Genomic DNA, 21,842 nt, shown 5'->3' with positions numbered 1-21,842 from the left:
GAACGCTGTATTTTCTAAAGAATAAAGTATTTTTAAAACAGTCTAGTGCTCTTTGGAGGTCCCCTGGGTTTCCCCAGGCTTGGGCATTTAGCAGGTCCTGGATCCGCAAAGCAAATTGCTTGGATTTCGCTAGCCAGCAGCCATTGCAGCTCGCCCGCTGTGGCCGCATCCAGACCTCGTCACCCCCAAGGACTTTATGCTTTAATCCAGAGCTCTGGAACAACCCTTTAATGCCCATCAGGGGTTTAACGCCAGCAATGCCCGGAGCCAGAGCCGGCTGCGGGAGGTGCCATCCCTGCTCAGCCCGGCTTTCCTTCTTTTAAGGGCTGGGTGATGATTTTGTGAGGCTGTGACGCCACTGCCTGGGGCTGTTGTTTTCTTGGCTGGGGGCGAATCCCTGCATGGTGATGGGGAGAGAACATGGGATGATGCTGAGCCAAGAGAAGGGTTGGGAAGGCGATGGGGTCTGTCCCCATGCCAGGCCCCCATCCCTCCTGCTCCTCGCCCAGGCTCCTGGAGCAGGAGACAGACCCTGCACGTCTCTGCTGCCCTGCCAGAACTCTTCAGCTCCGAAGAATGACCCACAGCCAAAATCTCCTAACCCCAGCTGGGCTGCGAGGTCTGAATTTCCCAACAGCAGGTCCTGATGGAGAAGCAGGGAAGCATGTCCCAGCTTGCGACGCAGCCACCGAAAGCTGCTGCCTCCCTGCTTCTTCCCCAGAGGACCTCAGCTGAAATTTGGATGTAACCTTTTATTTTTAAAATTTATTTATTATGTTGTCCTGAGCAGGTTTCCCAGAGGGAAGGCTCCCTGTGTGCCACGCCAGGACAGCCGCACAAGGAGCTCTTTGCAATGAGCCTGGTGGGGTTTGCACCAGGTCAGAGTTGTGCCGTGTCTCCTCTTTACTCGCCGTGCCCAGGATGAGATGGACGATTTGGGAAGCTGGCTATAAAACACCACTATTCCCAGAAAAATGGAGGAAAAAGAAAAAAAAAAGTCTGATACAAAAAAAGAACCAACCCCAAATGAGTTTCCCTTTGGTGCAGAGGAGGAGGAGGAGGGAGAATGCTGCTATGTGTGGAGCAGCCTTGGTGCAGGAGAGGTCCCTCTGTGTATAATTACTAATGATCCTTCAAACACACCATGGTTCACTGAACACACTGGTAAAACCTGTACAGAGCTCACTCCAGGGGGGTGGGCGTTAAAAACTGGGATGGGGAGAGAAAAACCTGGTCGAAGGGATTTGCACCATAAATAGGACTAAAGCCTCCCCTGGGCTGGTGGGCGTCCCTCCGGTGAGCGAAGTGGCTCGGCTGCAGCGGGGAGACCCCAACTGCTCCCTGGGATGCTCGGGAGGGGGCTGCCCCAGCGGGGACGCCAAAGGCGGGGGGGACAGCCAAGTCCCTCCTCGGCCGGGGCAGAGGTGGTGGCTGCACAGCTGGGGAAGGAGAAGACACATCTCTGCAGGCAGGTTGCCCCGTTGGTCCTTTGTCCCAATGTCACCAAGGCTCAAGCCTGCCAGAAGCCAGGTGCTTTGGTGACAGCGTGGGCTGACACCACCAGAGTCATTTGACAAGCTCATTCACCCTCCTCCTTTGGGTCTTCCGCCCCTTCTGTGCTCGGTAATTTTTAAACTTGCCCCAAAATTGAGAGGGAGTGAGGGGTGTCCCACACTTCCCACCTGCTGCTCCCCCTCACTGCCTCCGACCCCCAGCCATCCGCAGCTGAAAGTCCCCCCACCCCGTGCCAAAGGACAACTACGTGTGGCCATGGGAGAGATGACCAGGAGCAGCACAAGGGCTGTAGATCCCCAGCTGGGATCCCATCCTATCCCATCCCATCCCGTCCTGTCCAGTCCCATCCCCTTCTGCCTCCCCTGCCCCATCTCATCCCATCCTGTCCCGTCCCTACTGTCCCATCCCATCCTGTCCAATACCATCCCCTTCTGCCTCCCCTGTCCTGTCCCGCCCCATCCCATCCCTCCTGTTCTTCCTGTCCCATCTTGTCCCATCCCATCCTGTCCAATACTATCCCCGCATCCCATTACACCTCACCCCAGCCTGTCCCTCCTGTCCTCCTATACCATCCTGCCCAATCCCATCCCCTTCTGTCCCCCCTGTCCCATCCCATCCCATCCCATCCTGTTCCAACACCATCCCCTCCCATCCCATTCCACCTCACCCCAGTCTGTCCCTACTGTCCCCCCCATCCCATCCCATCCCATCCCATCCCATCCCATCCCATCCCATCCCATCCCATCCCCTCACCAAGCTTAGGTACCAATGCTCCAGGCAGGGATGCAGCACTGTGCCAAGGGCAGCCTGGCTCTGCTCACCCCACCTCGTGTGGAGCTCGAGTTCCCCTCTTCCTCCTGCTCGCCTGTCCCACGCCACACAACACCTTCCTTGTCCCAGCTGCAGAGCCAGGGAGGCCACCAGTTCTCCCAGTGATGGTGGCCAGTGGAGTCTCTAGGGTCTAATACAAGGGTTGAGTGCAGACTGCTGCCTCGCTCGCAGCACAGCTCAGCAGGGACACGCGTGCAGCTCTTTGCTTTTGTGAAGCTTGTCAAGATTTAGATCGAGTCGCAGCTCAGCCTCTGTTAATTTGGGTTGAAAATGAGTGGAATAGAATCTACAGAGCGGGCCGGGGGGTGCCAAAGTGGTGCAGGAGGAGGAGAGGAGCCGAATTGCTCGCAGGCAGAGCACCAGTGATCGCATGCGCTGGGTTCCCTTCGGGAAGTGGGTTACAAAGCCAACGCCGGCTCGACGCCGAGCAAATCCCGGGGGCAATTAAAGCACTCACTAACTGGGCTGCTGCTGCCTGACCCCACATCCCGCCCCCCCAGCACACATGCTGGTTCACACGCGCAGCAACCCCTCTCTTCCTTTTTGAGGTTTGAGCTAAAAAAGTCTCCCCTGCTGCCTATGCAAAGCTCTGGGTTTGAGCTGATGCGTGGGAAACCCAGGTTTGGTCGGCAGCTGCTGGTGCCACCCTGGGGCACGTGTGCCGGGGGACAAGGCCACCCCGTCAGGGTGTTTGTGCAGCCGGGGAGGGGGCGGTATGGAACAGCAGCTTCAGAGAGAGGAGGCAGCTGCGGGTGGATGTCACTGAGCGTCCCCACAGCCAGCCCGAGCGCTCGGGATTCTTAGGACTCACAAATGAGGGTTCACAGGCTTCACGGCAAACGAGCCACAGGGAAAAGATGGGACCGGGATGTTTTTCCTTATGGGATTCCCAGGTCGAAAAGGGCAAAGGGCAAAATCTCAGAGGAGAGAAATCCTTTGGCTTCTGCTCCCCTGAGGGCTGGAGCCAGGGCGGGGGCTGCAGAGGAGTTACACCTGGTTGTAAGCCCGGCGTGTGAATTGAAGGAGCTGCTTGGCGGCCGGGCCAGGAAAGCACAGGTGCCAGCGGGAAAAGGAGACGAGCCCCCGCCCTCTCAAAAGCTCCGTGTCCTGCCCAAAACCCTGCTTGGGGGATGGAGCCGGCAGGGAGGAGGGTGTAGGAGCAGTAAGGAGTGAAAGGATATTTACCCAAGCGGGGTAAGTATATCCAGGATCAGCCCCCCAGGACTGTGTGAGCCTGGAGGGGGGGGATGGTGAGGGTTTGGGATCAAGCTGGAGAGTGGCTGGGGCACGGAGCATCCTAAATAACCAGGAGCCCAGTATTGCCCCCTCTCTCCCTTCTGTACAGCCCACCCCTTGTCTGCCAAGGAATGGGGGTGTCTGTGTGCCCAGGCTGCCAAGCCAAGCAGCCCAGGGGGGCTCCTGTGTTGGGGCCAGTGGGTCCCCCATGCTGGGGGGTGTGAGGTCTGTGGCTGTGGCATCCCTTTGCAACCCCTCACTGGGATGGAGAACTGGGGGAATGGCTCTTGCTGGAGGAGGAGAAGGGGGGGTGCTGTGGGGAAAGGCAGCTCCTCCCCACCCTGGCATCTCCCTGGGGAGCAGCAGCAGCAGATCAGGCTCTGCTGGGGGTCAGGGAAAACCCCAAGCAGTGGGGATTGGTTGCCGCCTTCTACGCCATGCAATGACCCTGGGAGAAGGCCGGGGCCTAAGATCCCTGACCCCTTCGATGTTTCCCTCCATTACCAGCTTGTTCGTGCCTGAAGCGCCCTGTCTGTCCCTCTAGGCAGGGGTATGAGCAGTCATTCCCGATGATTTAAGGCTTAGCTAATGTTATAAATATTATCTAAAAGCCAGTGTCGGTTCAAGGCATAGTCCCAGAGTGATGTGTAGCTAGCTGGACCATCTGAATACAAGAAAAGCGGGAGGTTTGGATCCACGATGCAGTTATTTGGTTGTGCTGCTGGTGTTTGGATTGAGACCTGGTGTGTGCGTCTATCTGGAGCAAAATTCATCCTGGATTTTTAAGGGGAGTAAAGTATGGTTTTGCTTTTTGGGACCAAAAGAGGAAAGGTCTTCTGGGGGCTCAACACACCCTGAGGGAAGTGCCCGTTGTGAGCCGCCAGCACGGGCTCTAAAACACCCATCAGCAGACAGGAGCCCCTTCCCCTCAGCTGCAGACATCGGGGAGCTCATGGGGCTTTAAAAGCCCCGGCGTCGGAGGCAGAGATGGGCTGCGTGGCCCTCCCCGTGCCGGGAGGGAAACCCTGGGGAATGTGGGTGCTGGGAGACTGAGCAGGGGCTGAGGGAGTGTGAGATGTGCCCTAAAATAAATGGGTGCAAGGCGCCAGGGGCACAAGAGCCGTGAGTCTAGTGGTGTTAATAATGCTTCAATTACTATTATTGTTATGATTAATGACTAATAGCTGTCCAGGAAACAGCATGGACTTAACGGCTGAAAGCAGCAGCAGTGAGAGCAGGAGCTGGAAAAGGTGGTCAGGGCATTTATTTCCCAGCAGGAGCTTGTTTCAGCGAGGGGCGGCTGGGGCTGGGCAGGGTGGATGAGCACACAGTCCGGCAGCCGTGACAGCATCCTCCTCCTCCTCCTCCTCCTGCGGCAAGGTCCTGCCGGCGGGAGAAGCTGACCCCAGCCTGACAGGCTATTTTTAGTCCAGTTCCCTAAAGAACGGGCTCGTGATGCTGGGTTCTTCCTCCCCGGCTGAACCCACGAGTTATCTCCAACCACCTACAGCAAGCAGCGAGACGCTTAGCAGAAAAATGAAGCCCCCAAAAAGCTTCATGAACGTTAACAGCTCTAGAAATGAGCTGTCTCTGCCCAGTGGGGCTGTGTGGGGGAGGAGGAGGGAGCCAGGGGGTGGAAGGCACCACCATGCCCGGCCTGGCACCTGCTCCTGGCTGTGGTAGGAAGAGCATCCTCCTGATGCCCCCTCACAGCGAGGGGGAACGCGTGCTCCTCTTTGCACCGGGAACGTGTTCATGGCCCCTGTGCCACCTGGGGTTTCCCTGCTGTGTAAATAGGATGAGAAATGGAGGAGTTTGTGAATTTAGGGCTATGCAATGTTCAACTAGATGAATTATTTTCACCCCAGAAAAATGTCAGAGGTGGCTTTACGGCTGCCTTCGTGCTTGCTTACTCTGCTGCTGCCATGGGCCATTTGTCTCAGACTTTAAACATCTTTTACCGATTACTTCCTCTATTATTTTCCAGAAACCAAACTAAAGCTTACACAAACACCCCTGGTTATGCAACCGGCCATTCAAGTTCTGTTTGCTGGGAAACAATACGTGTTTGTGGTTTCGTTCTTTGGCCTTTTCATTGGGGAAAATTTATCCTTCCTATGTGTCACTGGATTTGTCTTTATCTTTCCTTTGCAGTTAAGTGATGGACGTCTGCCGGCCTCTTACTGTGCGCTGGTTCCGCTTTTACACCCTCGCTTGAACTTGAAGTAACTCGTCACGTTGGACGTTAATGGGCGCAGAGGTACCGACTGCCACGTGCTGAGGTTAGTCGTGCTCCTGTCATTTCAAAGGCTGCTAGCTTTGCATCTTAGGATTTGGTCCTCTCCTGTGACTAATTTGGAATAATGTTTGAGACTCCTGGTAGCCAATACCTGTTCTGTGTCGTCTTTCTTCTCCTCTGCAGTACAGAGTGTAGAGCAGATGCTATAAAAAGAAAAATTTGGTTTATAAACTGGTATGTAAAATGCATTGGGCCAATTCTGAATGCTTTCAGTGAAGAAACTAGAAACGCAAGTAATGTTGTACTGTCAGGTCATGGCTATATATTAGTCAACGCATCATGTGTTGTCCCCCCACACGTTGATTGCCTATGCCAGCAGTTCGGAATGGCACTGAAGGCATGTTGTGGTGTTGGGAGCGCTGCTCCAGGAGAGGCTGATGGAGGATCTGTGGCTTTTTACTTGATGGCTCAAGTTAATGTACTGATATAACCCAACATACAATGAGAAAAGCTCTGTAATGAAGACGCATATTCATTCTGTCTTAGTCGCTCATGGCAAGGCAAAGAAGTCAGGGCGTGACACCGTTTTTCCTTGAGTAGCACTGAACTTGCCTTGGTGAGATCAGGGTAGTGTCACGGCGTGTGAAAGCTAATCCTCTCGAACAGCAATGCAGCTACTTGCACAGAGGATGACCTGGCGGCGGGTTGGAGCACACCAGTTCATAAACTGCCTTGTTCAGCAACAAACCACCCTGTTCATCCTGTAGCCTGATGGCGGGTAGCTTCCTCCCTCCTACAGAACACCTGCATGGGATGGAGGCAGCAACCACTTGACTGGCTGGCACATGGCTTTTTAAAAAGTAGCTTGACTGCTTGGGAACTCAAATATTTTTATAAGACTTCTTCTGAGAACAGCAGTTCAGGATGTGCTTAAATGTCTGGTGACTTCCAGTTGATGGGAGCTGATGATTTGCTTTAACTTGGGCTTCCACCTCCCCAACATGTGGCTGTTTGTGCTATTATAATGGATCCGTAACGGGAGCTTCACTGCATGCCTGTGAGCGTGACAGCGACAGGCAGTGCCAGGAGGTTGGCTTGTCACACTCAGAAAATGAGAGTACCCAGCCAGAGCAGCTTGTGAAAGCTAGACTGTAGCAGTTCTTGGACATGCCTGTACATGAAGGAAGCCGTTCAGTGTTCTACTCTAGACTTTGTGCTAATATTGACCTTTGAGTACATGTATAAATGCACAAAATTACTTCCCCCTGTTCAAAGCATGCCCTTGCTATTCATGAAAGCATTAACTAGCACGGTAATTAAGCAAAAGGCCTAAGTTTCCAGAGGGGTTGCAAAAGCAGCACTGGTATTCTCTTATGATGACTTCTGTCCAGGGACCTGAATTATTAGATTGCTTACTGATTATCAGTTTTTACACTGAAGTTTGGCTCTGGGTGCACTGGAGAGCAGACTTGAAGAGACAGGGGCAGGCAGAAGTAGCTTGCATCTACCACCTGCAGTGGCTAATGTGCCTTCCCTTTCCCAGCCACTACACCACCCAGCCACCCTGGTTTTTCTGTCAAGCTCGTTAAATCCCATTGGCACTGCTTTTCCTCTTAATGGTGAGTACCATGCTGAACACCAAAGGGGGAATGCTTGTGCGCACAACAACAAAGAATACAGCAGCAGAGGGAGACAGCATCTAGCGGAACCCAGTCTAACTGCCTGCCTCCAAATAAGAAATGCTGTATAAGCCTGGGCCTGTTTATGTAGTAGACCCTTGTTTTAGCATGCAATACTACTCTACCTGCATGTTTTCAAAAGCTTTCAGGTATAGAGGGGTTTTTTATTTTCATGAGAAATAAATGCATCCCTTGTAGTACACCAGGAAACACTACTGAAGTTCTTTTGGCATACACTCACTGAAAAGCAGTTAATTTTATTCCACCAAATGATGCTTCAGTTTCACTTACGGGAGATTAGCAGAAAAGCAAACAAAACCACAACTGGGCATAATGGCTCTAGAAATTTATTTTCAGAGCTTAGTGCTTAACTATGATTAAAATACATATTAAGCAATTTAAAAATGCTACTGACTGGGTACTAGAACTAGACAAGAATATAATTAACACCAATCCTTTCATGCACTGACAGACACTAGTTTGCTCATGCCACTGAAGTAGGATCTTTCCCGTTCACTCATCACTTCAAAATGCAGGGGTCTTCTACAGAAGTTGCATTCAGCTGATGAATGTGGTTTCAGCTCCAGACCCACATCCTTCCATGTGGCCAGCAGTTTTTCTGTTAGGAACAGAAAAGTCAATCAAGATCAAGTCTTCAGACAGTGGATTGCTTTAGAGAAGCAGCAGCAGTAGCGTCAGCATACCTGTTTTACCTAGCAAGTGAGGAGGGATAACAGGAATTCACTGTGACATAACTTACCTCTTGAGTGAGGTGACTGGGCTGCAACTAAGTCTCAGCTATCCTCACACTACCTCTTTTGACAGGATCAAGCAGCTACTTTTCCCTGGACAGGTGCATGTTTAAGCCATGTTAACAGCTCAGTAGAGGAGAGCAGATTTCTTTGGACCCCATGTAACAAATGAAGATTGGTTTGGACAGTGCTGGGGCTCTGCTCATGCAGAGGTGGCTGTGACAGAACTGGCTGGATACAGGACTGCACTGGCCTTGCACGTGTGACATGTCATGTTCCAGGCAGGTTAAGTGCAGAAGCATGTGCTATGTATGCTGCAGAAGTGGAAAGACAGTGTCCAGCTAGGGGCATCTAAAACTTAAGCGTTTCCTAGTCTCATCTTTAGTATAAGGACTACATAGACAACCCAGTATTTTCGTTGCACTGATGCAAGAATCCACTCACCAAGAAAATAACTCATCATCTGAGGGGTGTGGTGAGGTGTCGGGGCAATACGTAGCAGCTCCTCTCCACGGGGAACTGTGGGGTAGTTGATTGCTTGGACATAGATGCTGTGCTGGCTCATCAGCTTGTCACAGATCTCTGTATTTTTAGCAGCATCTGCAACCTAAAGTTCAAAATTGTAAGTTACAAGATCAATCGAAACATGCAAGGTGGCAGAACTTAGCCATCCAGAAGAATCAAACAGGGCTCATTAGTCTTCCTTGTGCCACTGTAAGTAGCATATACATCAGAAAAAGAGAGCTAAAAGCCTGTGCTGTACAGCCCTCTGGGCACAAGCACACCATCGCAACCCAGACAGGTAGCTGTTTATCCCCGAGCTCTTATTTTCACTAGCTTGTTATCAGCCTCCTTGCTTTCTGTATACTGTGAGATTGTGGGTTTCATACACTTTATTACTCTGCTTTACAACATTTATAGCAGACTGAGGTCAACTTAAGCCAGACTCCTTGCACATCACTGCTGAATACAAGGACAGATTTGAACTTTGTGAATGTTAACCAATACCTGAAAGAGTGTAATGTGATCATGGACAGGAAAATAGGACACTGTTGACACAGGTCTGTACTCACCCTTATTGGAATGATGTGACTGGGGCAGTGCACCACAGGCAGCCCTGCATCCATCAGCATCTGTCTCATAAGCTTCACATTGCGTTGGTGCTGGCGCCTCAGGACTTGCCCCTCCGCGCTCTTCAGAGTTCGGACAGATTCTAGGGCACCAGCTAAGAGCATGGGTGGCAGGGACGTTGTGAAAATAAAGCCAGCAGCATATGAACGAACAGTGTCTATCAGAGAACTTGTACTGGAGATGTATCCTCCTACACAACCAAACGCTTTGCCTGTGGAAAAAAAAAAGGCAGCCAAGCTTATTCCTTCTACCCACTAGAATGGCTTGAAGTATTATAGCTTTTCACTTGAGGGAATGAGTTATTTTGACTACATACTTAAGGTAGTCATGGCAGGCAACAATTATAGCCCCCCCTGCCCCCCAGCTAATGTTGTATTTACTCAGCACATGTTACAGCTTTTTTTTTTAAGCCAATCCTGATAACACGGATCTAGTTATTACACAGCAAGGACAGTTAAAGACTTTCTCAAATACTCAAGTTTTGATTTTGGGGAAGACTTTATAAGCCAAATCATCAAGCATAGACTGCAACAGTGACCCCAAGAGTCAACGCTAAGTCTCTCAGTAGATTTAAGTTAATCTGTTTCAGAGATGCTAGAAATAGCCTATGCTTCTAAGGAGCACACAAGGTTGTTACTGTGATTGTGCAGTTGATACCAGCCCTGCTTTCCAAACGTTCAGGTACCAGAACGGAGCCACAGGTAGAACTAGGGTGTCTGGTGACTGCTTCTGTTTCTATTAGGCTGTAACCCAAGATTGTAAGCTTCAGAGCCATGAACTTTCCTAGTAAATTTTACTTATGTTTTGGTAGCCATTTAAACTTTCTAATTTGCAGCAGTAAACTTACTCCTAAGCCTGCATTCTACTCAGATAATAGCAGTTGCTTCAGTTCTTGCCAAATCTCTTTACATAACTCCCCATCTCAGGTTTCTAGATTAGGAACACTCCACTTCACATAAAAGAACTAAGTACTACTAAATATAGAGTACTACCCTACTAGCATTCTCACCTGAATTTATTCTTGAGTTGTATAATATGCCACTGGAGTACTTTTTGCTAGCTTGTTTAAAGAAAAAAAATACCAATGCTACCTTAACTGATTTGTAAAGCAGCGTAAGCAGCTTAACACAAGCTTTTCAAACTGTGGGGCATACTTAAATCCTTTGGGCTTTTTGAAAGATCCTAGCCCCCAACAACCCTTAGCAAGTTCATGTGAATAGACTGATTTTGAGTTAACCCACTTAATTTGGCTCCTCAGAAGCTTTGCTGCCTTAGTTTCTGTAAAAGTGCCAGGCCATGCATACCAAGCGTTCCGGAGATGATGTCCATCTTGTGCATGATTCCATCCCTGTCTCCTATACCACCACCTCGAGCTCCATAGAGCCCCACAGCATGCACTTCATCCACAAAAGTGATTGCCCCATGCTCGTGGGCCACGTCACACAGCTCTTCCAGAGGACAGACTGCACCTAGGAACCAAAGCAGTGACTGGCAGTTTAGGATTCGCTGTACTCAGTACCCCAAAATACTAGGCATTTCAGAAGACTACTTTCATGTAAGCCTTTATAGCAGTGACACTTCCAGACTTAAAATACAGACGTTTTGAGCACTAACTGCAATGGAAGAGAGAGAAGGGTTTGATGTCAGCTTACCATCCATTGAGTGAACAGTCTCAAATGCAACAATTTTAGGGGTGGATGGATCAGACTTCTTCAATAGTTCTCGAAGATGGTTGACATCGTTATGGCGAAATATGTGTTTTGGCACCCTGCTGTTTCGGATCCCCTGGATCATGGAGGCATGGTTTCCAGAATCAGAGTAGATCTCACAGCCTGAGGGAACAGCCCAGTTACACTTTAAGTATAGAAAGCATATGTGCTTTATGTACAGAAAGTATTCAGGCAGCAAGGGTAGGATGTTCTAGAGAGTAATGCTCGCGATCAAAAGAGCAAGTTACAGATCATGAAGCAAGAATAATATTTAAGGCTTATTTTAGGTGTTTAAACTAACACAAACATGAGCTTAAGGAAATACAGAAGGCTTTTTCCAACTCCTTAATATTTTTTATCTAACTCCCCTAACTCCTTATAAGTTATAGAGGGAAAGAAGTTCACACTCGGAGGTGAGAGGACACTAAATTCCTGCTGCCTCATTTTCAGGTGGAATTTAAAGGTAAGAGCAGAAGGTTCTGTCCTCTTTGTCTAATGCCTTCTGCAGTTCCTACCTCCTAGATCTCAATCTCAGTAGGCTGCTACTATGATTTGCACGTGTCTAATATAAGTTGAATATGGCATTAAAAAACCCAAACCACCATACTTTGCTGATAGAGTAGGATGAATCCTCACTTTGGGTAGCCATTTGTGAAATGTACTCTCAACTGCTTAGGGCAGGGTTGTATTTTTGTGGTAAAGAGGGGGCACAGTTTGAGATCTCACCTGGCAGCATCTTAGCTAGAGTGAAGAGGGTGGAGTCATTGGCTACAAAGCAAGATGAGAACAACAGTGCTGCATCTTTTCCATGAAGATCAGCTAGTTCTTTCTCCAAATCGACATGAAATTTACTTGTTCCTGAAATATTTCTTGTGCCTCCTGCTCCAGCACCATGTTGTTTCAGTGTTTCCCTACAGAGGGCCCGAAGAGAGGCATTAGCATTACTGCCTGATACACAGATGAATAAAGGATCATTGCCGAAAACACTCCAGTACATAATCAGTATTGTTCTAAAATGGAACTGGCTGCAAAAAGCGGCTGTTAGGTTTAAGGTCTTTAAGCAACCCGCACAACTCAGGAATCCGATAAGCTAAGAAAACAGTTACCAAGTACAGCTGCAATATACCATCCAGTTTATCTAGTGACATCCTGCTCATTGCAGGGGGGCTGGACTTAGATGACCTTTAAAGGTCTTTTCCAACTGAAACTATTCATGATGATTCTATGATCTGGGGGCTTGTGAGGAAGATACAAGGAGCAAGGTCAGTGACTGACAGGTATACTGCAGCCCTGGAGCTAAATACTAAGTTAGCTACCCTAGCTCAAGAGAAAAGCATAAGCTTAATTGTATACCAAGAATAATATCAGAAGCAGCTTACGCAGCATATAGTACATAAATTAATTCTTCAGCAGCATTCCCACAAAAGCTTCTGCAAGGCACTATAGCTTGACACTGCCTCTTAAGAAGATGGCACTACTCACATAACTGCTCCACACACACGAGGGTGACGACTCATCCCCAGGTAATCATTGCTGCACCAGACAGACACCTCTTTCTTGGTGATCAGAGAATCAGTATAGTCATCTGCCATGGGAAAGATCTGTGCCTTTCGGTTCACTGTTTTGAATACTCTGTAGGTGTGATCCTTCTTCTTTTCATCTATCTTTTTCTCAAAGAACTGATCATACTGGAAGGTTGATACAGCTGAAATGAGACGGAGACTTCAGCACACGGGAAATAACTACAAGGGACCAGGCCTATGGGGGTTTTGCCAGACAATCTTACATTTTGGCAAGTTATCCTGAAGCAGATGAGAGACGCTTTCCGGTCTTTGCTTCAGCACAATATCCTTAAACTTCTTGAGCAAGCCACTCTGCGATTCTGCCTCAGTCTCAATGTTCCTCACTGTAGAAGTAGTTGGTATTTTGGCAAATTCTGTACCTACAGATATTGTAATAAATTCCAGTGAGCTGAATCAGTTTGAAACAAAATGAAGTAAGTTGAGCTCAGCAAAGCAAACACTTTAAGTAACTCTAACACTTTCTTTAGGAAACACATAGCTGAATCCACGTGCCTCTGTTAGGATCTACTATTTAATTTTCTTACAATTTTGTATTGTACAGGACAAAAGGAAAGCCTTGCTAATCGATAACAATATAACATGTCATTTCCTTACATCATATTTGGTTCATCATGACTCAGAACACCACTCTATACAGCTACAGTATCTTATCTGAAAGAGTTGGTACACACCTAACTGAAGGCAGGGTTCTAGTTAGCTGCTTCCTTTTCATTCCTAGTATTTTGTTCAGTTATCACAGGTTTTTTTAAAAACTATGCCACAGAAAAACAAAAAAGTAAAATAAGCTTCCTAAGACAGACAGTAAGGCTTTACTGATATTGGTGAAGAGTTCCTTCCTTTGAAGGGACAGCCCTTCCGCGTCAGGATTGCAAGCCAGCCAACACCCTTTAGTTCCATAAACAAAAAAAATTTGCTCGCTTTCCAGCTTGGATTTCTGCTGGTACTTGCTTAGTACCTCAACCCCGTTTCTTCCATTTCCGGATATACCACCTTTGTCTATACCAGCACCCTGGTAAAGCTCTCTTCAGTTCTAAGCATCCACTTTGGGTGCAAGCGTAACAGCTCAATTCATACATTTAGAGCCAGCGTATCAAAATGGTATTCCCACAGGAAAGTCATCCAGGGGAAACACTGCATGATATTGCAGGTATGCAATATTGCATTAACACCTACATTCTCCAACAGCTTTTTGTTGCTGTCTCCCACAATCCTACCTGCATAATTTAAGTAGTGACTGTTAGAGTTAGCACACTCTATGGACAAGTCAGGCACCAGAAGCTCTTGGAAGGAACCAACACTTCACCGCACAGAATACATACCTTTCCTGTCCGCCTGCATTTCCTGCACATCCTCTTGAAGTTCTAGGCTGGCTTTGCAGAAAACATTACTGTTCTTGTGATTCATCTGAGCTGCCAGGAATGGGCATTTGGTGGCAGAGCTCTGGCTAGCACCAGCAGGTGGGTGGCCAGCAGGTGTCTGGGATCCATCTACATTCTGTTGGGCCACCTCTTTGGCATTTTTGGCCTCTGAGGTGGGGGTGGAGAAAGGAAAGCACTTCAGCTTCATCATTTTAATACAGTGCCTTAAGCTTTTCTATGCGTTACTTCACAATTAATTTGGCACAAGCTATTCAGCAGCATTTAACTGAGCAGTCAGACTTCATTTATACAAGCACAAAACCCCTGTAACACCCAAGGGGCATATGATCTGAGATACCAGATGTAGCACTGTACCCTTTGAGGGGGGAAAAGATAATAGTCTCTCTTTCACTCCCAAAGGGGAGATTTTAAGTTCAGCTATTTTCAGCCACCAGCCCTCCCTGTGCTGCAAGCCTGAAGGCTTTCCCCCGAGCGCCAGGGTAAGAATCCCCCAAGGAATGTTACCAGCTGGGGTGAAGAGCCGCCCAAGCGCTGGAAATCCCAGCTCCACAATCCAGGATCGCGGATTCCCGACCGCAGCTCACTGCGGAACGTCCTAACAGGCCCCATTTGTGCCCGTGCTTCATTACCACAGACCTTTAAAGCATTAAGCAACCCTGATCTCGGAGCTGCCCATTCCAGAAGTTTCCTGCTACGATATATGATGTCTGTGTATACATTGTTTTTATTAAGGGCGACTAGGTCTGTCCTTAGCGAAGCCTCCCGCTACTGCCGCCGTGACCCAGCCCGCCGCCCGCCCTGAGGAGAGGCCCGGCCGCCGCTCCCCCGTGTCCGTACTCACCCTGGCGGGCGGCGGGGGTCTCCTCCTCCGCCTGCTGCCCGCGGGCGGCGGACGTGGCCAGGCCGCGGGCGGGGGCCGCCTCCATCATGCGGGGGCAGTGCTGGGCGTAGAGGAGCAGGGAGGGCCCGGCCTTCTGCAGGAAGGCCTGCGAGACGCGGGCCAGGAACGGGCAGCGCCGCACCACCGCCTCCATCCTCGCCGCCTGAGGGGAGACCGGACGCGACCTCAGCGGGAAGGACACCGCAGAGGACTCAAGAACCGAACAGCTCTCCCAGCCGGTACCGGCTCCTCCGCCGCCTATATAGCCCCGCCGGGCACGGCGCAGGCGCGGTGTGGTTGCTCCCTCCGCACGGCGCAGGCGCGGGCCGGGCCGGGCCGTGAGGGGACGGAGGCGGTGATCGAGGAGGGGGGGTTGTTGCTGTGAGGGTCTGGAGGCGGTTGCGGGGGATTCGTGTGGGGATGGAGGGATCCTCGGGAGGCTCCTGGGGTGTTGTGAGGGGATGCAGCGGGCCTTAGCCGGCTCCTGAGATGCTGTAAGGGGATGGAGGGGCCCAGAGGGGGCCCAGGCGGCTCCTGAGGGGGCGTGAGGGTCCAGGAGGGCCCTGGGCGGCTCCTGGGGCATCATGAGGGGATGGAGGAGCCGTGAGGGTACGGAGGGGGCCCGAGTCGCTGCCGGGGGTGTGTGTGAGGGGACAGAGGGGGCCTGTGAGAGGGCAACCCACTAGGGGGATGTAGCCCGCGGGGGAGGAAGAAGTGGGTAGTCATCCTGCTCTGCCTGGGTTTCCCCTCAACCCCAGACTATGCAATGCTTGTTTCCTAGAAGTACTGGATTCTCTGATACCCAGGACAGGAGACTGGGGGGACCCTAGCGCACCTGTTCATTGGAAAACAGGAGCTGTGTGTCAGCTGGGTGGGGAAACCCAGCGCTACTCATGTGCATCTCGTGTATTTTCTTCCTTAACACGCACCTCTGGCTTACTGTGGGGTCCTTGCACAGGGGCTCAGAAAGCAGCAGGTACTCTCACTGCTGGTGGTGGGATCCTGAACCCCTCTCGCTTTGCCTACAGCTGGTATGAATCTTAAAGAGTTTCTCTATTGGTGATGCTCAGACTTCCACCACTGTGTTTTTGAAGCATGGCACCATTGCCCAGGTTTTGAAGATAAGTAAGGCTCATGAGAATGACAGCAGCAAGTAAAATTGAATCCTGCATCCCCTGGTTTGCAACGGACATTAAAGTTTATTTGTTTAAAAGCATATTTACAGGCGGGTAATGATAAAAAGAGCTCTCCTTAGATATCTGGCTGAGCTGCAGTAGTACTAATTCCTGTAAGCGTATACTAACTGCTGAAGTGTGGAAAGAATGGTGAAGAAAGATGACGATGCATTTTTTTCCTCATCTTGCGAAACAATAATTTCACGGAAGACAGGATTCGGGCAGAGTACTGCCTCTCTCGGCCTCTCATCCGTCAGCCAGCTGAGAGCCGGCTCGGGCACTTTGAAGCAAGAGTGTTCTTTGTAACAGGTACAGAGTTTTGAGGAGAGCTCTTTAAAGCTCGGTCTTACTTGACTCATGTCTTGCATGCAGTCACATCATGTAGTTACTAGAAGGTGCTTGTAGTAGTGATTAGGGAAATACAAAACCTACGTAGGGCTGTGGCTGCTGAATTCAATTTTGGATACCAAAGGCACTCAGAAAGTATTGGTCAGTATTTACATGTTGCAAATTAATCTTTAGATAACCCCACCATTGGAGGGCAGGGAGAAGACCAGCAGGATATTGTCTGACGCTCCTCTCTTCATCACTGACTCACTTTGAGGATGCTGGCTGCGGTATATAAACTTTGTGATATGCGATGTGGATCAAGAGGAAGGCAGCCTTAAACCATAGTCAAACAGCAGACTCGCTGTCAACTCCAGCATGTTACTAAGCTCTGAGGTAGGAAACAGGACAGAGTTCTGCCTTCACATACTCCCTGTGGGGCTGTGAAAAAAGTAGGGCTTTACAAGGTGGAGGCATGGGATTTAGGTTTTAGTAGGGCTAGATGGTTTTTTAAACACAGCTCACTTCTTGCTTATTAGAAATTTAAAACAACATTGTTTAATGAGTCTCAATGCTTAGATCTTAAACAATTCAATTCGTTATTCCAGTAATGTAATGCAGAAGTTACCATAAAGAAACAGCTTTTCATCAGTGGGCATTGTTAAACTAGATGTATGCTAGTTTTAATTCTGTAAATAAATGATTAAACTAAGGCTATAGTATTTGACACGAGCCTATATAGCAGTTATGATAGCAAGAGTCTTGGTCATTTGGTAATACCAGGACAGTGCTTCAAATTATTAGTTCAGTTTTCTCATGAAAAGTGCTCTTTTTTCACAAATGGCTTTCAGTTAGTGTTACATGCCTCAAATATTTAAATTTTGCAAAATATAATAGTTAATTAGTACTTGAAGTTTAAAGATACCTGATCTGTGTTTCAGATTACTGCTGTCCCCATTCCCCTGACCATCAACATTTGACTCCCTACCCTGAAGCTTTGTATCACAAATTTAAAAAAAGAGGAAACAGCATGACATTCTACCATGTAGATATCTGATGAGCGTCCTTAGAAGCACAGAGTTAACGTGTCTGAACCTAAGGGATCACTCCAGTGCTCCTGGGATTAATTTCAGTTTTAACAACAGCAATTAAGTCCCACGTGCTTGATTTGTAGTATGTTGATAGTATTTTTCCTGCTTCTCCTATTCTTCCCTTATTAATCGGCCGTGGTACTTAAGAGGGACAGAGGGAATACATGTTTTGTTGTAAGAGGTGCCAGGGAAAGGTGGTGTGCAAATATGCTGGCAGAGTACTGCAAGAGGCTGCAGAGCTCTTCTGGTGGACACCTGCCACAGCAGGTTCAATCCCACAAAAATCTGATAATCCTTCTTTATCCTGATAATCTTAACAGCAGCATCTTACCACGTTGCAAGGTTGAGAGATGCAGTACATTAGTCTGCTCTGTTGCTGGAATTCAGAAACTTGTGGTTCTGTATTCAAAAGTGCATGTGAAGTCTGAAGCTCGAAGAGCATCTGTTTTTTACACAAACATCATTCAAGGTTGGCAGCTGAGGCACAGTGACCTTGGCTATGATACAGAGATCTCCAAGTGGAGCAGAGCTCTCGGCTTTCCTGTCAGACTTCCCTACAATCCGTGCTATTAATCAGACCCCACAATAACACTTCTTCAGAGCTTGATTTTGGTGAATTTATTTAACCTTGTACGTGACAGGAGTTGCGCAGAGCTAAATAGTGACGGAATGACATTAACTTGACCCTCATCTTGGAGAGCTGCCGAAGGAACATGTCCTTGTCAGTGTCCAGAGATGGCTGTGAACTCTGGGTCCAACAGAACGGGGAAAAGTCAGGGGGAAAGAGTGTCTTCTCAGCTGCTCTGACAGTTTGCTCCCTTTGGAAATAGTGCCAGAGCTTACATGTTGAAAGTAAAGTAAATACTAATAAAGCTGCCATTAATTAAAGTTTCTTACAGCTTCAGTGGATTAATTAAACGGTATTTAAAGATGTTAATTGTGGCAATGTATTACTGTCATCCTACAGAGCTCAGGAGAAACTAGTGTGAAGTGCTATGCAAATGCTGTTTGCCACACTCCAGGAGGACTTCAGGCTGCGACAAGGGACAGTACCTTAGCAGCCCAAGGGGGAACAGGGAGCCCGTCCTGAGAGAGAAAGCAGGCTTATGGAGCCCCTCTGGAGAGAGACAGCAGGTACGGCAGGCTGGGGAGAAGCGATTCCTGTGAATATGTTAAGGGCAGAGTAGCACGTAATAAGGAAGGAAAATGGTTTAAGCTGAGGGGATAGCATTGGTGCGAGAACAAATTTATTGAGCTGGCTGTGACAAAGTTTAGGTTGGAAGGTGGGTAGTTCCTAGCTGTAACTGTGTTTTGGACCTGGTACCTGAGATGCTGGGTACCGGATGGATACAGCAGAGGAAGCTCGATCTGCCTGAAAGGCCCATCTGATGCAGCAGCAGGGGAAGGGAAGACTCTCGGCTGACCCTGAGAGCTTCTGCTGATTTTAGTTTTCTAAAGCACATTCCATTCTGATGATTTGTCCATTTCTTTGCTAAATAAGTTGCAAGAGGGGGAAAAAAAAAAAAGGTTAAATTCCAGCAGTTTGGGAGGTGGATGAGAAGTCACAGAAAGCGCTTCCCATATAGAAATTGAAATGGGGAAAAAAATCCCCTGCCACAGGGTCAAGTTGATTTCTGCAGATGTTTAGGAAGAGTTGCTGCTGAAGATGGTCTCTTTCCACGTACTGTGAAAATACACAGGCTTGGGTTCAATACTTCCCTTCCATCCCTTGAGCACATTTTGCCCAATATTCCTGAAAACAGAACTCTATTCACAGATTTGTAGCCTTCATCTGGCCTCACATCTGTCAGCAGTTACTTCCTTTCACGGAATTTTAATGAATTTTATGTTTTTAAGAGAGCATTTAGATACTCCAGCAGAAAAGCAAGAGTCAAAGCCCCTCTGCGCTCAGCCTATCCAAATGAAATCATATAACTGTACCATTAGCAACGTTTAATCCCTTTTGCCCACTTTTGAAGTCAGAGCTGTGTGTATTCCTAATTTTTTCCCACCCAGTCAGTGTCACAAGAGGGCGAGCCAGAAAAACAATTCCCCCTCCCCAAGCACAAGCCACTGTCTATATTGAGATGTGAATTTTCCAAGGGAGTGGATGTGATCCTGACATCTGGATTTAATCCAGACTCAAATTCCAGGCTTAGATCTGAGAACTTCCACCTCCGGTCCTGAGACCGGCAGTTCTTACAGAGAACTTCGTTTACCTTTTAAGGCAAAATTTGAGGGTTGAGATAGTAGCTGCATAGTGAAAATTCTTCCCATGCAGATTTTCTTTAGCAGATTTTCCTCATTTGGATCCAGTGTCATCTTTACATGACAGAACAGGAAATCTCATTTCTTTACAGGACACTCTAATCGATAGAGAATTTGACCAAGCTGGAAGACCTGCCAAATGCTGAGGCACGTGTGACCTGTTACAGAGTGACTGAGCAGCACCCCTATTTCACGGATGCAGGCCAGGCAAGCTTCTTACACCACCTCATACAAACAAACGCCAGGTTGTTTTTCTCTGCAATGTAATGGATATCTTTTAAAATTAATGAACTGCCTGTGGGTCCTTACAAGGGTGTTGGGTTGGGATGCTTTTGCCCATCTGCCAGGCCCCAGGTGCTGCCCATTGGTGCAGAGGAGTTCTGTCTCTTGGCAAAGTCCCATTACAGGGGCATGACTCATGGTCAGTCAGGACAGCAGAAGCTATTGCCTCCCTCATACAAGGTACCCTGCCCTTCTGCTGAAGGGCACCACTCCCACACCAGGGCTGCTGTGGTCTACAGCCCATCTGATTAACATATCCAGCAGTGATTTATCTTAATTCCAGAATATCTCCCTGACATCCCTCCAGTTGCTTCAGATGTGGAAAATCACACCATAGTCTTTTTTTCATCTTGGATCCTTGAGTTTGTCTTGCTTTTTGTGGCACAGAGCAGGAAATGATACACGAATCCTCCCTGCTGCTGTGAGCTCTGCTGTACTTGCAATGATTTGCATTTGTACCCTTGCTTGCTCCTCTCTCACACAGTTTTCGTCCTTCTCTTAGAAGAAACCAGTAGACTCCAAACAGTATATTTTTAGTTAGCATTTATTGCTGGGCTTCAGCCTGTCATTTTTCTTGCATAACTCAGCCCTCATTTCTCCTCATTAATCAGCTACCAGGCAGAAACACCATCTTCTACATCCAGTTAGGAGCTGGATGAAGTCAGCAGAGAGCAGGAGTACCTTAGAAAAAGCGAATCTGAGTGCTTCCTGTGTGAAGGCGTGAGAGGGTGGGGAAAGGACTTAGCTCTGAAGTCAGAGCTCTCTATAGTTCTTTGTAACTGGAGTTTCCAGACAGGAATTAAGTAGATAGCCTGCTCTAAAAATGTACTGGGTTTGGCTGGGATAGAGTTAATTTTCTTAACAGCTTGTATAGGGCTATGTTTTGGATTTGTGATGAAAATAGTGTTGATAACACAGAGATGTTTTAGTCATTGCTAAACAGTGCTTGCACAGCGTCAAGGGCTTTTCTGTTTCTCACACTGCCCTGCCAGCAAGTGGGCTGGGGGTCCATGAGAAGCTGAGGGAGGGGGGGGATATGACCCCAACTGACCAAAGGGATATCCCACACCATATGACATCAAGCTCAGCAGTAAAACTGGGGCGGGGGGTGGAGGTTGGCTGGGGCTGCTGTTGCTCGGGGACTGGTTGGGCCTCAGTCAGTTGGTGGTGAGCGATTGTTTTCTTTTGCATCACTTTTTTCTTGGGTTTGGCGGGTGTTTTCATCTCTCTGTTGTTTTTTTCCTCTTTTTTAATTATTAAACTGTCTTTATCTCAACCCACAAGTTCTTGCGCTTTTACCCATCCCAGCTGGGGGGGAGTGAGCAAGTGGCTGTGTGGGGATTAGCTGCCTCCTGGGGTTAAACCATGACAAGAAGAAATCATCTCTGACTTGTACACTTGCCCCGTGGGCCCGCCAGGGACACCTTACAAGGAAGTAGCATATTCAAGTGCCCTCACTCCTCCCCTGTCACCCCAGAGTCAGGTTGACACAGTAAGTTAAATCTTTTGTATAAGTCAATGTAGTTTTGTTTGTCAAAATGGAGATTCCCTGAGTAGACAGGGTTTTAATCAGTACTATTTCCTGCAGATGTACATGCTGCCTTTCTTTTCCCAAGTGTAGTAAAACAAATAAGATTGCCTTTTCATCATGGAAATAGGGATAAAGGCATCCTGTGAAGTCCTAATAGTCTCTGATCTCTCTTGGGCAGGTGAAAATTATGGGATTTCAAAAGGCTGTCACCTTAAAATGTCTATTGTAGGTACA

The 21,842-nt window shown here is 48.4% G+C and overlaps 1 protein-coding gene and 1 long non-coding RNA gene across 2 annotated transcripts; one reads left to right on the top strand and one right to left on the bottom strand.

Annotated features, from left to right (window-relative positions):
- Positions 1-7,737: 7,737 nt before the first annotated feature.
- On the bottom strand, positions 7,738-15,213 carry ALAS1 (5'-aminolevulinate synthase 1). The gene is made up of 10 exons (XM_063348163.1): positions 14,896-15,213; positions 13,995-14,201; positions 12,879-13,034; positions 12,575-12,797; positions 11,819-12,003; positions 11,036-11,215; positions 10,688-10,852; positions 9,326-9,594; positions 8,697-8,859; positions 7,738-8,119 (listed from the first exon to the last, which is right to left on the bottom strand). The coding sequence occupies exons 1-10, from the start codon at positions 15,086-15,088 to the stop codon at positions 7,959-7,961; spliced, it is 1,902 nt and encodes a 633-aa protein (XP_063204233.1). The 5' UTR covers positions 15,089-15,213; the 3' UTR covers positions 7,738-7,958.
- Positions 15,214-16,604: 1,391 nt separating this feature from the next.
- LOC134521648 (uncharacterized) lies at positions 16,605-19,997 on the top strand. Its single transcript, XR_010072822.1, has 3 exons — positions 16,605-16,832; positions 18,495-18,661; positions 19,888-19,997. It is a non-coding gene; the product is annotated as an uncharacterized LOC134521648 (long non-coding RNA).
- Positions 19,998-21,842: the final 1,845 nt, after the last annotated feature.

The sequence above is a fragment of the Chroicocephalus ridibundus genome, chromosome 10 (assembly GCF_963924245.1).
Source record: "Chroicocephalus ridibundus chromosome 10, bChrRid1.1, whole genome shotgun sequence".
Taxonomy (NCBI): domain Eukaryota; kingdom Metazoa; phylum Chordata; class Aves; order Charadriiformes; family Laridae; genus Chroicocephalus; species Chroicocephalus ridibundus.
Note: the sequence above shows the minus strand (reverse complement) of the source record. Positions and strands in the feature narration are given on the sequence as shown.

Bases quoted from the DNA above. Each gene is read 5' to 3' on its own strand.
- ALAS1 (XM_063348163.1), bottom strand. From the start codon at position 15,088: ATGGAGGCGGTGGTGCGGCGCTGCCCGTTCCTGGCCCGCGTCTCGCAG. The intron at 14,202-14,895 runs GTGAGTACGGAC...CCCCCACCTCAG, and splicing joins GACCCCCGCCGCCCGCCAGG to AGGCCAAAAATGCCAAAGAG. The intron at 11,216-11,818 runs GTGAGATCTCAA...CTGTTCCCTCAG, and splicing joins TCTAGCTAAGATGCTGCCAG to GCTGTGAGATCTACTCTGAT.